This window comes from Protomyctophum bolini (assembly GCF_963924005.1).
Source record: "Protomyctophum bolini genome assembly, chromosome: 20".
Classification (NCBI taxonomy): Eukaryota; Metazoa; Chordata; class Actinopteri; order Myctophiformes; family Myctophidae; genus Protomyctophum; species Protomyctophum bolini.
In genome coordinates this window covers 13,495,044-13,510,158 of record NC_137881.1, presented here as the reverse complement: position 1 = coordinate 13,510,158, position 15,115 = coordinate 13,495,044, and the positions used below count along the sequence as shown (strand labels likewise).

The 15,115-nt window shown below is 42.6% G+C and overlaps 1 protein-coding gene across 1 annotated transcript in view; it reads right to left on the bottom strand.

The window, feature by feature from the left end:
• Positions 1-15,115, bottom strand: part of actn3b (actinin alpha 3b) — a 51,136-nt gene that overhangs the window by 11,061 nt on the left and 24,960 nt on the right. The window contains exons 3-15 of the mRNA XM_080792540.1: positions 14,096-14,215; positions 12,176-12,262; positions 9,512-9,599; positions 8,978-9,056; positions 8,492-8,573; positions 7,752-7,837; positions 5,975-6,067; positions 4,882-5,112; positions 3,637-3,784; positions 2,807-2,957; positions 2,108-2,216; positions 1,727-1,867; positions 263-445 (exon numbers count right to left, since the gene is read on the bottom strand). Coding sequence (XP_080648666.1) covers positions 263-445; positions 1,727-1,867; positions 2,108-2,216; positions 2,807-2,957; positions 3,637-3,784; positions 4,882-5,112; positions 5,975-6,067; positions 7,752-7,837; positions 8,492-8,573; positions 8,978-9,056; positions 9,512-9,599; positions 12,176-12,262; positions 14,096-14,215 — 1,598 coding nt within the window. The remainder of the gene's footprint in view (positions 1-262; positions 446-1,726; positions 1,868-2,107; positions 2,217-2,806; positions 2,958-3,636; positions 3,785-4,881; positions 5,113-5,974; positions 6,068-7,751; positions 7,838-8,491; positions 8,574-8,977; positions 9,057-9,511; positions 9,600-12,175; positions 12,263-14,095; positions 14,216-15,115) is intronic.

The following is a 15,115-nucleotide window of genomic DNA, read 5'->3' as shown; positions in this document are numbered from 1 at the left end:
GCACAAACATATCGATACCTGCCAACAAGCGCTGCCCTGGTAAACAAAATTTCACTTCTAAAGTGACGGTACACACATTAATCAGTGAACGGTTTCTTCAATATTATTTTCCAAAAAGTAAAAAGGTGAATTGCCTTCTGTCTGTTACAGAGCGTTTGAAGGCCCTAGTAAAAAATATACTGGTTCTGTTCAGAATGTATTGTCTCTCCCGTCTTTCCACAGAATAATGCTGGATAGTGGGCTGGATAAGGTTTGGACTCACAGCGTCCCACTTGTTGCTGATGTCCTGGGGGCTGAGGTTGGTGTATGGGTTGATTCCGTTCAGCTTGATACCGTATGTCTGGGCGATCTTCATGATCTCGTTCTGGATGCCCATGGTGGCCATGCGCTCCTTGTCGGCCTCGGGCAGGGTGGCCTTGAACTGGTCGTGAGCTGTGATCAGACTCTGGATGTGGACGGGGAGAGAGAGAGCACGGGAAACACTCAGAGGGTTGGACACTGGATAACAATACAATCATTTTCGTCCGTATATTAAAGGATAAAATAAAAATATAAAAAATCTGTACTGTAAAATCCTCAATGTTAATTCAACTCTGAGAGTATATGAAAAAATACGTTTCCGCACACTCAAAACTACATAATCAAATACTTTTCTTTTCTTTTTGGGAACAGCAAGCTTTCGGTCCTTAGACATTCCTTCAGGCCTGTTTTTCATATACTCTATACATATAGCACATCACCCAAAGTCTATACCTTTACGGGTCCAATTGGTTTCATTTTACGGTCTCAAGAGTTAAAGATCTGCATTACTTAATGTACAAGAAGTGCACTGCACCATTAGAGAATGTAGGAGGATTGTCATTTTTATCGTTTGCCTGTCCGTGAATCGTGGACAAAATCTAATCCAACGACACCAAAATTACCTACGTTTTGGCTCTGAGAGGCTAAATCTCATCAAATCGTGGTCCGTGGCTCAAGTGCCGAAGAAATAATGGACCTTGATATGAAAAGGGCTGAAAACCACTGCCCTATAATGTCTAAACGTCTAGTCGTACCTGGATCTCCTCATGGACATGTATAGAATGTCTAAATGTCGTACCTGGATCTCCTCATGAACATGTATATAATGTCTAAACGACAACATCTAGTCATACCTGGATCTCCTCATGAACATCTATATAATGTCTAAATGTCGTACCTGGATCTCCTCATGAACATCTATATAATGTCTAAATGTCGTACCTGGATCTCCTCATGAACATCTATATAATGTCTAAATGTCGTACCTGGATCTCCTCATGAACATCTATATAATGTCTAAATGTCGTACCTGGATCTCCTCATGGACATGTATATAATGTCTAAACGACAACATCTAGTCATACCTGGATCTCCTCATGAACATCTATATAATGTCTAAATGTCGTACCTGGATCTCCTCATGAACATCTATATAATGTCTAAATGTCGTACCTGGATCTCCTCATGAACATCTATATAATGTCTAAATGTCGTACCTGGATCTCCTCATGAACATCTATAGAATGTCTAAATGTCGTACCTGGATCTCCTCATGGACATGTATATAATGTCTAAACGACAACGTCTAGTCATACCTGGATCTCCTCATGAACATCTATATAATGTCTAAACGACAACGTCTAGTCATACCTGGATCTCCTCATGAACATCTATATAATGTCTAAACGACAACGTCTAGTCATACCTGGATCTCCTCGATACTGTGGACGATGAACATGTCCTGCAAGTCCTCCATGGCTCCGTCCATCCAGTTGTTGAACGGCGCCGCCCTCTTGGCGAACTCCAGGTACAGCTGGTCAATGGTCTCCCACAGTTTCTCAATGCGCTGCACGGGGGGGGGGGGAAGCACACAGACATGGTTACAGACGTGGCCATTTCAATAGTGTCAATTGACCTGGCTATATTGTTTTTCTGAAGGTCTGTCTCTGAAGTGAATAATGGTCTCTTAATACTAAATCATATCCTCTTCTTAATACTCTACCACTACAACCGTCAGCGTTCATGTATCCATATGTGTGTGTGTGTGTGTGTGTGTGTGTGTGTGTGTGTGTGTGTGTGGGGGTACCTCCAGGGAGTCCCTTCTCTTCTGGGTCAGGGTGCCCAGGTTGTCCCACTGGTCACAGATACCCTGGCAGCGGCCGTTGACTGAGGCAGCGTCATGGTAGTCCAGCTCACTGTAGAGGTACAGTAACACCACAACACAGTCAAACTATATCTGTATGTATATACAGCTCACTGTAGAGGGAGGTACAGTAAAGTTACAGTACAACACAACACAGTCAGGGCTCCAGCTTGTGCCACCCTTATCCCTAAACATATTTGCCATTTTTTATTATTTTGAAAAACATTTTAAAATAGCCTATCTACATAGAGACATTGTGAGCTCAGCTGTAGATCGGCTATTTGAACTATTTTAAAAGGTTTTTTTAAATAGTAAAAAATGGCAAATTAGTTTAGGGATAAGGGATAAGGGGTGGCACAAGATATAGCCCTCAATCCATTATCTATAAAGTCCATCTAGTCCAGCTTCACCGTAGAGAACACATTTGCTTTTTGGGGGGCTAGACTTTATATTATAAATAACTTAACTAGCAAACCCACTTTAAAAACGAATGATAAACTAAACTGAATTTGAAGTTCGCCCCACCGACTTCAAATTCGACACACGCGTTCCGCCACACCCCCACAGGGAGTGCACACACACACACACACACACACACACACACCAATCCCTCCCTCCCTCCATCCCTCCATCCCTCCTTACTTGAGCTCCTGGGCGATGGCGGCGATCTGCTCCACTCTGTCCTGGTGAGCAGCCAGATCGCTCTCGAAGGCTTCGTGTTTCCTCATCAGAGCTCTGATCTCCATCAGGGAGGCCGACTCAAAGTCCTTCATGGACAGCAGCTCCTCCTTGCCTGAGACACGACAACCACACAAAAAGGAAAAACTATTATACTAACGTTTGCATAAAGTGCAGATTACTATTGTGTGTACGATATAATGTTGGAATTTCCTTTGGATTTTAAATCTTATAAATGAGGTAGAAGGTGTACAATTACCGATTTAAAAATGCAAATTCATGTAGGTTAGAGTTTGTCCTATCCAAAAAATAATGCCATATTTGAATTTTCCATCAAAAAACACACAAAATAGACACCCAAGCCTTTTGATTATCAAAAATATATATATGACCCGCCCTAACGATATACACAATGAATGAATTCCAGTTTGTCTACAATTTGAAGATTACTGAGCAAGACAGACTAGTTCATAGTTGAGCCACAAAATATATATGTTGCCTGTGCCTATAAAATAAAAAGTGCCCAAAGGACATAAGTTACATAATATGATTTAATCCATTAAAACCGGGACAGCCTCATTTTAGATTGTTGTGGTGGCGATTACATTTTTGAAAAGTCTTTCCAATGCGAGAACTACTGATTTAGATGGCAGATCTACAGTATTAATGTGATGTTTCATGGCTAAAGGGTGTCTGTCTCACACACACACACACACACACACACACACACACACACACACACAAATCTGTGGTCAATCATCTTTGACCACAGATTTGTGCACAGCGGTCCGTACCTCCGGTCCAGCTCTCGTGCAGGGAACACTTCTGTTTGAACTTCTCGGCCAGATGGTCCAGTCTCTCCAGACGACGGATCTCAGTCAGCAGCCACTCCTCGTAGCCCTTCTCCACCTGCTCCAGACCCTTCCACGCGTTGGCAATGTCCTGCCGGGACCACATGAGTGTTAAATGGCCTGCAGCTTTAACACCAGAGTGTCTGTGAGGTCTTTATGACCCATTTTGACATTTTGAAGTTGATTATCTGAAGCTCTCAGAAGCTCCCCTTCCATGACTTTTCCTAAATATTAAAACGTCTGGAGACAGTAGCCAATAACATCGCAGGGGGCCTCACTTCAGTCAAGCAAGTGTTAATTGATGTCTGAATGTTGTTGCGAGTATTGAGCTCTACACGGATTTGTGTGTGTGCACACACACACGTGTGTACGTTTGTGTGGTATTATTATTGTCAAATTAATTGGGGGTTTTGGGAACATTGTGGATAGACTTCAAAGTACATTCACCCAATAAATCATTCTCTCTCTCTGTGTGTGTGTGTGTGTGTGTGTGTGTGTGTGTGTGTGTGTGTGTGTGTGTGTGTGTGTGTGTGTGTGTGTGTGTTATTTTCAATATAATTGGGGTTTTAAAACTATTGGGAATAGACTTGAAAGCTGTTCTATCTGTGTGAATGCATGGGTGTCTATGTATTCCTGTTGTTTGTTGTTTTCACCCTGCACAGCACCTTGTAATGCTTGTTTTATGAAGCTGATATACAAATAAAGTTTCTACTGATTGTTATCATTCATGTGTGTGCGTATGTATGTGCACAGGCGTTTCTTTGTGTCTGCGTTCTCTCTCATTCACTCACTGCATCTAGAGCCAGAGTTTCTGATACTTTTCTTCCTCTGTTGACGTTCATTCCAAGCACCGCAGCGCACAACCTTTGGTATGCGTTACTTTTATGGCTGTGTGTTTGAGCATCCACTCACCAATGGGGATGGAGCTCGAAACCCGATACCCGAAAAAAGCTGATAACAAGCTTATTGAGTACGCGGTCAAAAAATAATCAATAGTAAAAAGGTACTGTATTTGAAGGCCCTAGTAAAAGATGCCGCTTCTGTTCAGAACTTATTGTCGGCCTGCCGGCCGTCTCCCCACAAAAATAATAGTGGATAGTGGGCTGGAGAAGAACACGGCTCGATAAGCCTGATGGATAAAGGTGCTCGTTATCAATAAGAAATGAAGGAGGTAAATTCCCGACTCACCGACACCATCTTGCCCTCGGAGGGCATGAAGGCGGGCCTGTTGCTGAGCCTCAGCTTGGTCTGCAGCGTGTTGAAGTTGATCTCCAGCTGACACTTCTCCTGGACGCGCGGCGGCTTGTGGACGCGGCGGTAGTCGCGGAAGTCCTCCAGCTTCTGCTGCATGGCGCGCATGGTCTGCTCCGCCACGCGGTTCTCCAGCCAGGGGATGGTGCGGCGGATCCACTCCAGCAGCTATAAAGGAAGGAACGGTGTCCATTTTGACAGCAATTTTGTGTGTGAAAGGATGAATGTGAGGAATACGTCATAATAAAGTGGTTTGAGTGGTTTGCGACAACAAGAATGGAGGTCTATAAAGGCAAGCAAGGCCATATCTTTAGTTATTTACATAATGCATTGTATATGTGTTTGAGTTCGAGTCTAAACGACTGTGCAAGTTTGCAAATTGATGTCAAAATTTATAAAAATAATAATTTTAAATTATTATTTTTATAAATTTTGTGTCAATTATCTAATGTAATCCTGGGCTCTACACTCCCTCTGCCAACCTGAGGAGAGCAACGGACTGACCTCATGCTTCCTTCAATGCATGAGGAGTCCAAGCCGCTTCCTTTCACCTGACAGAGCAGAGTTTCCCCGGTTGGACGTAGCGCGTGGAAGGAACACGTTATTCCAACCAGTTCCTTTCCCTTCCATCTGGCGCCCCGGCTGGCCAGGGGGAGGCAGTTTAGAGACCAGGATTACTGCATGATGTTTGTGAGGGTACCTACAAAGTATTCTGTAAAAGCACAGTTGTTCAACCAGACCAATGTTTTAGAGAAGAAACGGCCAGGAGCCTAGTGGTGATCAATGTCGAAGAAATACGAATGGGACGTCTTGTTTCTCCACTTCCTTTTTCCTGCTTTTTGGAGTAATTCAGCCGCTTGGCTTTATATTAGCGGGTGACTTTGTGAGGTTGTCCTGCTTTGGTTTTTTTACTTCATTTTCCCGCTGTTGCAAGTAAGGTGACGGGATCATAAAGTGAGTGGCGGTTCAGCCAGCGGAGGTCGTGTTAAACAGACTGTACGCGTGGGAGCGTTCTCTTTCTCTCTCTCACCTCGCTGGCCAACTTCTCATACTCCTCCATCAGCTTCTCGTTCTCCTGGTTGACAGCCAGAACCTTGCAGATACGGTTGGCAGCTGTCTCGGCCTGGGAGAGAGAGATGGAGAGAGAGATAAAGAGAGAGATGGAGAGAGGGGGGGGGAGGGAGGCGGTAGAGATGGGACGGACGGAACAACATGAGATGGAGAGGGAGAAGGAAGGAGGAAGTGACAGATAGGGAGGATAAAAGGGGAAATCGAGGTAAATAACAGGATGATAGAGTTATACAGAGGAGCGATGTACGAAGACAAGGGCAGATAAAGAGGATGGAGAGAATAAGGGAAATAAAGTGTGTTTCTGTGCGTGCGTGACAGAGTGATGGATTGCAAGAGGAAGTGCAGGAGGTAAAGGGAAAGCTAGTTGATATACTGTTATTACGGGGGGTTATTACAGGGTGCCGGAGAGTGCGATCGACAATCAAATAAATACGTGGGTGATTTATTTTGCCTTCTCGTATCGATTAATCTGTGCGCTTATTAAATCACCCTGACAGTGTTTAGTGTGCCAGTCAATTCTACCAATCAAAAACGAACAACACAGTATTAACGGCTGTGATTCGGAGGACCCTTTTAAGCAAAGTATTGGGAGAGCATCAGGGGCGATGGATGCAAAATTAACTTAACCCCTCCAATGCTGGTGGCAGTCAGAGAGCGAAGGATGAGGCTGACAGGGCACTGCGTCAGGCACCCAGAACTTGAGGCAAGTAAATTGACCCTATGGGAGCCAACCCAGGGCAAAGCCAGGAGGGGAAAGAAGCGTACCACCTATGTAGACGTGCTGCGGCGCGACAGCTTGGCTAACAACACTGCAGAGCTCAAGAACCTGATGTTGGATAGGAAATTGTGGAGGGCAGCGATCCAGGAATCCAGAGTTGGTGTTGGCTAGACCTCACTCTCGCAGCAACTAGCTACGCTGGTGGCAAGCTCTGCCTTAAAAGTCACAATTGCGTTTACATGGATACTGATTACTGATACGCTTCTATTGCTACCACTTATGGGGCCGTTATTGTATGCAAAGTGCGAACACTCACCAGTGCGGCTTTAAGCCTGGACCAATCTTTAGATTTCTACGGGCATGTGAAAATAAATATGTCCGAATACACAGATGCCTGAAGAAGGTCAGTAGACCTGAAAGCTTGCAAATAAATCCTTTGATTGTGTACAGATTTTAGTGTGCGGAGCCTCCCTTTATTTTTTCTTCGTTACACTTTTGTGACTCCAGCACTTCCTTAAAGGTATATTATATTCAGTGATTTCACTTAATTCAAATATCACTTATTTTTTTGTTTTGTTGTGATAATCCTCTCTACTATAGAGTGTGCTGACCATATAAGGAGTTCCTCCCTGTCCCCAGTTAACCCCTGGGGGTCAAAAAACCTTAGGTTTAGTTTTTGGTTCTCTATCCTGATTGGATGAAAGCTTGGGTCCCAAGGCAAAATCGAAACCTAAGGTTTTTTGAGTGAAATCAGTGAATATACCTTTAAAAAAAATTCAGCAGATGACCACTAAAAAAAACTTACATTTTTAACCCAAATTTATACAGACGTTTAATAGCCGACTATCGCTCAGTGGGGTGCCCTAATCACGATAATGGTATGCTACGTATGTAAGCGCTACACATGTAAGGACTTCTATCATCGTTCTAATCTGATGAGGATTCCCAGGAATGATTCAATCCGTGAATCAATTAGTCCTCATTAACATGAATTAACATTAACGGTACATTATCTTACCTGCTCGGCGCCAGCGAAGGCGTGGTAGAAGCAGGACACGTAGGTCATGATGGCCTTCTCGTCGGGCTTGGGGGTGTTCACAATATCTGTGTGTGGAGAAGACAAACCATCAATTACTCTTCATTGATTGATTGATTGATTGATTGATTGATTACTTTATTAACAGTTTGTAGAAGGGAATCACAGTAAAGCACAGTTCAATACAAGGTATGCTAAGAGGATTAAAAAAAAACAAGAAAGCACGATGGCTTGTTTCCATTGGGGTCCTCCATTTTCAATTCATCAGAATACTGAATGACATAAAAACAAATACTGTACTATGCATTGAATGGCGGCCACCTGGAAGTGCTCTTTGAGAGTGGCTAACCGAGAGTATGGATGACTATAAATAACTGTTATTGTCCACCATCACTCTGCCATTCACTTCAATTAGAAAGAAATATTTTTAAAACTAGTTAATACTAGTTATGCAACCATGGAGCTAACAACACTGCAGAGATTAAGATGCGAGACAGGAGGTTGTGGATGGCAACGATTCCGGAGTTTGTGTTAACTAGTCTGCACTCTGCAATATAAAGATATAGTTTAAAAACTGTACAATGCTGAACAATCGTGCTTGGTGTGAATGGTCCTTTAGTCAAGTATGTTTAATGTGAGCCTGGCGGTCTGTTTTGCAGTGGTTTAAATGTAAATGTATAGAATATATACAGTCCTGTATGAGACACTCATAATGCGCTCACCTTCAGCGTCAAGCATCTTAGGGATGTCCAGGAACTTCTCTGCCACCTCGAAGGCAGTGTTAAGGTTACCAATGGGGTCATCCTACATGTGCACACACACACACACACAAGATGTCAGATACCTACTTTCTGGGCTGCATTTTTCCTTTGCAAGCACACATTGTTAAGGAGAAAATTGCACAGTCTCTTATAGACCTGCTAGGAGAAATATTCAGAAATGTTCAAAGGTTATAAGATAGCTCACTCGCATACTGCATGATTACTGTTTACAATACGCATGACTTTATATGCATTTGCTTCAGGCAATAGTGGAGGAACAGAATGACAGAAAAGAGAGCGATGACTTCCATGGAGTATAGAAAATAGACTACGATAGAAGAGTGAAGAACAGCGTGGCAGCCAAAAGGTGAGTTTAAATCGATAACTGCATAGAAACATCAAACAGAGTGCAGGAAACTGAAGAGGCAGGAGAGAGAGAGAGGCCACCTTTCTCAGTTTGGAGTAGTCAATGAGGTCGGGTCTGTGTCTGTGGATGAGGGCACACAGAGCCAGGCCATCCTTCCAACTGAGACGCCCCAGAGAAGAGAAATATAAGGAGGAAATAGGGAGGGGGGAGAGAGAGAGAGAGAGAGAGAGAGAGAGAGAGAGAGACACAGACAGACAGACAGACAGACAGACAGACAGACAGACAGACAGACAGACAGACAGACAGACAGACAGACAGACAGACAGACAGACAGACAGACAGACAGACAGAGGAGAATAGGAAAGGGAGGGAGAGAGAGAGGATGAACAGGATGGGGGAAAGGAGTGATGATGGGGCAGAAGAAGAAAAATATAAGATTTAGAATCAAAAAGGCAAAGTCATCATCTTGGGGGGGAAAGAGCAGAACATGATGGTGAAGAAGAGTAATCATTTTTTATCATGGCAAAAAAGCAGGAGGAGGCAGGGAATGAAACAGAGGGTGGGGGGGAGGGGTCGCTCCAAGTGACGGCCACCGTGTGGCGCCGCAGGCCCACCTGATGTGGAAGTTCTGCACATTGACGTTCCTGTAGGGGGCAGTCTTCCTCTGGCACCACAGCAGCAGACCCTCCTTGGCAGAGGTCTCTGTGGGAGAGAGAGAGAGAGAGAGAGAGAGAGAGAGAGAGAGAGAGAGAGAGAGAGACAGAAAGAGAGAGAGACAGGGTGGGAAATCAGTGTTGATTTTGACAGCACATTTAGATTTTAGTTTTAGTCACATTTTTGTCACTTGGAATGTTTTAGTGTTACTGTGTTAGTCTAGTTTAAGTTGACTAAATATCATAAGATTTCAGTCGACTAAAGGTATTTTGGCGGGCCTTGATGCCGTCGTAATGACTGATTTTACATTTTTTACACTCAGTTTTCATTTAGTTTGCATTTAGTTTTCGCCAGTGAAAAAAGGTAGTCGACGAACATTATTCGTCATAGTATATTAGTTGACGAAATCAACACTGGTGGGGAACGGGGATATGAGAGTGGGGGAGGGAGACATTATTGGGCATTTATGATGATGTCAAATAAATAAATCTGCTTTATGAATAAGGTATTAAATCCCTGGCCTCCGAGTCAGTTTGCTTAAAGGACAATCAATCATTCAAAGTTCTTTGTGGAGCAATCATCATAATGCTGCGTGAACAAAAAAATGTGACTCCCCTTTTGGTGTTTTAAGCATTATGTTGTACTTTAGCTATTGAAAAATAGATGCTGCTATTTTTGAAAAATCGTGAAAATGAAACGGAAACGTTTGAATATATATTATTTTAGAGTGAACGTTTTAAACTCAAATGGGGCTCCTTGACATGAAATAGTTTGAGAGAATGAACCGCTGATATAGAAACATGGGGTTTTTCAGAAAACTGTCAGGATTTAGAAGACATTTGTAGAATCGTCCTTAGGTCTAAATGGGTTAAACCAACACGACGAGTTTATAACACACTTATTTAAAAACGGAGGCTTTCGTTGGTTAGACTAATTAAAATGTGTGCGCCGTGATTTGAATATCTACACGGCGCCTTGCGTTCGTTCGTTCAGCATTAATGGCCCGGTCTGGGCGTTTGATGACCCGTGAACAGTCACAGTGGTCGCCGATGTATGTTATAAAGCGACGTCTTCCGCGCTCGCGGACGTGCGTATACGTACGTACATCAAACCCATCGATGCGCGTCTTAATTTGAATATGTTTACGGAGTGCTGACGTTTTTGTATGTGCTGTGCCATTTGTAGCCTTTGTTGTTGGCCCGTCGAGTGTGAAATTAAATGTCTTCATGGAACACTGAGGGGAAGGAACGCATATACGATATATGTTGTTGAACTACATGTGTCCTCAGAAACACACATTGTGACTTTCATGGGTCCGTGACCATGTGGCGCCCTGCATGGGTCCGTGACCGCGTGGCGCCCTGCAATATAACGTCAAAGAGAAAGCGTAGCCTTCACGACAGAGACCATTCGTCTCTGTCTGATGGTAACCTTGTATGTCCAGTGTTGTTATTTTCTATTTTAGTTTAGTCATAGTCTTGAATTGAATGAAACTTCATTTAGTTTTTATAGTTTAGTCACCTGGAATGTTTTAGTGTTAGTCTAGATTTAATCGACTAAATATCATAAATCAACTGTCGATTTAGTCGACTAAAATGTGTTTTGGCGGGCCTTGATGCCGTCGTAATGGCTGATTTTACATTTGCTTTAAATATTTTCAGCATGCAACCAAGTGTAAAATGACTTACACTGGATCTCTTGTCTCTTGTAAATTGTCAGTATATTTAGTCTTAGTTTTAGTCGTCATAGCTCAGTTTTAATTTAGTTTCCATTTTGTTTTCCGTCAGTGAAAAAAGGATAGTCGACGAACATTTTTCGTCATAGTATTAGTCGACGAAATCAACACTGCGTATGTCCCAAACTGTTACTGTTTCAGGACGTTGCGTATCATCATCGGATCGACAAGCGTTTCCAGCTTGTGGATCTGCTACTCTTGATGCTTTTGTGTGATACTGTAGTGCAGTGGTTTTCAACCAGTGGTCCTTGAGGAGGTTCCAGGTGGTCCACAGCTAAATGATGGAGAGTTGGTAACCAAATGGACCCTTATAGATCTTTAACAATTGAGTGTAAAAAAAAAAAAGAATTACACTCAGGAGTTAAATTATTGTTAAACATCTGCATTACTTAATTTAAGTCTACACAATTAGAGAATGTAGAAGAATTGTGATTTTGATCAACGTTTGCCTGTTATCTCTCCTAATGGTACCGACATCCATCAATACAGCATGGAGTTGTGGACAAAATCTTATCCGACGACAACAAAATATTCTTTAGTTTTGGGTTTGAGGGGCAACATCTCATCAAATGGTGGTCCATGGATCAAATGCTGAATAAATAATGAGCCTTGATATGAAAATGGTTGAAAACCACTGCTGTGGTGTGATCCAGTAGGGCGTTCATTTGCGAAGAGAACAACAATAGGGAGATAAGAGGTTTCTGCACGACCACAACAATATACTGTATATGGTTTTTATCTGCTTCACTGATGTTGTTGTTGAAGGTCATGTGAAGTAATTGCAGTAAAATGTGTGTGAGGATGCACGCAACACGCGCACGTGCGCACACACCCACACACGAGGGGGGGGGGGGGGGGGGGGGGGGGGCACACACGGGCACACACTGACCTTCCACAGAGATGTCCTGGATGGCGAAGCGAAGAATGATGGTCCAGATCATACCAAGGGTCATTTTCACGTTGCCGTCGCAAATCTCTGCAACCAATCACCAAACACGTCCATCAGTGACAGCCACAACACACACACACACACACGAACACACACACGAACACACACACACACACACACACACACACGCACGCACGCACGCACGCACAATCACACATAGTAAAGACATACTGTATATCTCACACATGAAACTGTACAAAGTGGAGAAATGTTATAAATTGCTGTACAAAAGTTCTAGTTCTATTCCAGTTGAAGTGAAATAAATTGCGTTTTACAAGACAAGGGAGTCTCTCAAAAATAAACCTAGACAATGGAATATAAGGTTATTGAATGCTGGAGGTGTTGCATATCTCTCAATGGGTATCTCTCAATATTCAAGATCAGTTCCACTGTTAAGTGGAACTGATCTATATTCTGATATTCTGAGTCTCCATGTCTTTTGAAGTTGGAATACCAATTTTATCCAATAAGGAGACAGTCACAGAACCCACTGTGAAATTGGCAACCCACCTGAAACTGAACAAACAAACTATACTATCAGACTAGTACATTTACCATTAGAATATAGAGATTTAACATTTTAACAAAACCTTTTTTTGAATCACTATTAATACACACTTAATACTTAATCACACCTTTTTTAAACTCTCCGTTCTCATTTATGCTCTGTTCTGATAATAACGAGTTTCCAGTGCTTTCTGAGAGAGTGCTGACATCAACATTACATCATTCGTTTCATCGCTAAAGTAATAAGCATATCTTTGAAAAATCATATCTACACATACCGTAAATGGCTTTAAATCATGAATTAACATTCACTACCGTTTAATTGCTAGTCTTCATCTGTAACAGACTGCACGCTTTAATATACAGTGCATACTGTCTGCATTCACAGACAGTTTGTTTCATAATGTAGAATAATTCGCATATGAAATTCGGCGTATAAACCGAATTGTCATCTTGTTTTTTCTAATGTGTAGTAAAGACGTCCTACGTGTACAGTATGTAGGAAAGAGGTTTACCATTTAGCCCCACGCGCTAAAGATTTCTTACCGTCTAAAAGTCAATCTAGTACAGTGGTTTTCAACCAGTGGCCCTTGAGGGGGTTCCAGGTGGTCCCCATGCTAAATGATGGAGAGTTGGTAACCAAATGAACCCTTGTAGATCTTTAAATCTTGAGAGCATAAAATTAATTCGGTTTCATTTTACGCTCTCAAGAGTTACATCTGCATTACGAAGTGAATTTACAATTATTATTTTGATCAACGTTTGCCTGTTACATCTCCTATGATACCACATCAATACAGCAAGGAATTGTGGACAAAATATTATCCAACGACAACAAAATAATTCTTTAGCTTTGGGTCTAAATAATGTTAAGTAAATAATGAGTCTTGATATGAAAAAGGTTGAAAGCCACTGATCTAGTACTTTTTTCTGTGATGGAGAACTCGTATAGCGTGCTAATGTGGTTTGTTCCGCCCATCTGGCGTTGCAGAGAGATTAAACAAGCATTGAGAATGAATCACCAGGGCTGTTTGCAAACGAACCTAACCAATTAAAATCCTGTGCACTTCGTTGACCGGAGCACCCCAGGGCTTTACAATTAGTCCCCTCCTTTTTGTCCGTCTACATCTCTTCATCAAAAATAGCAGATCTACAAGCTCACAACACGTCATGACGTTGACACGTGTGAGCTTGTACATCTGCTATTTTTATTTTTATTATGACATGCACGGAACAGGGGTGCTAGATTAAATACTATTTCTACTACTACTACAAATTATTATAAAATTATTATTATTATCATTGTTATTATTTATTATTCATTATTATTATAAAAACATGAGGAAAACACACCTTCAGCACCAATAGACACCAGCTTGACTCCCTTGCTGCAGATGAAGTCCAGAGCTTTGTTCACGTTGGCAATCTTATGGAAACGCATCTTGCCTTTGTCAGGTTTGGGCAGCCTCTCCCCTGAAAAGGAGGAGAAATCTTTATTAGCCTACACACACACACACACACACAAACCCACCTGCTGGCTCAGGGAATTCTGCCCTATACGCACCCCTCACACTACAGAAGGCACAGATGTATCTCGTATCACAATCCAATATCATGGGTTCAACTCCCTCCTCAAGTCCTGGGTTGTTTTGTCATTTCTTTCCTCTACATCCCAGTCTTTCTTCCCCGTCTCTCTCTCTGCTGTCTAATAAGGCAGAAATGCCATAAAAGAATAACTAGAACCAAAGACTGGACGACGGTGGAGTGCATACCTCTGCCACAGCGCTTTGCACTTGTCAATATGGCATGTGGAATGTTGTTGCACGGCCAAGAAGGATTTATTGACCACCGGCCCCCCATTGTATTTAATTGGACCAATCAATAATGTAGGTCCTGCTGTATGTCTGCTGACAGGCATGCGTTACTCCATTGGGAAGTTATATGTCTAATTATGAGATACCACCACCACCACACTTCTGTGTGGCCAGTCAGTGCAATCTTCCTCCCTCCATGACCAGTCTTTCCACAAAGTTTAAATCCGTAGATCAGGCCTGGGCCGTGGCTCAGCGGTCCAGTCACCTTGGCTGGTAATCCAGTCTGGCAGTGTGCCACGGGTTCGACTCCCGATCCCGACGGCATTCACTGCACAGAAAGGAGAGAGTCCTTCTCCTACGTGACTGCAGTCTGCTGCTTTGTCGCCGACGCACCTGCTTTGATTTAGTAAGTCGAGTGTGCAGAAGTCTCTCCTCAATAGGATTCAATTTAAAAAAAAATAGCAAAAGCTCAAAGCTTCGAGCTTGTGGATCTGCCACTTAGAAGCAAGGGCACTAATTTACGAAAAACACAAAAATATGGATAGGAGGTTTCTGCCCG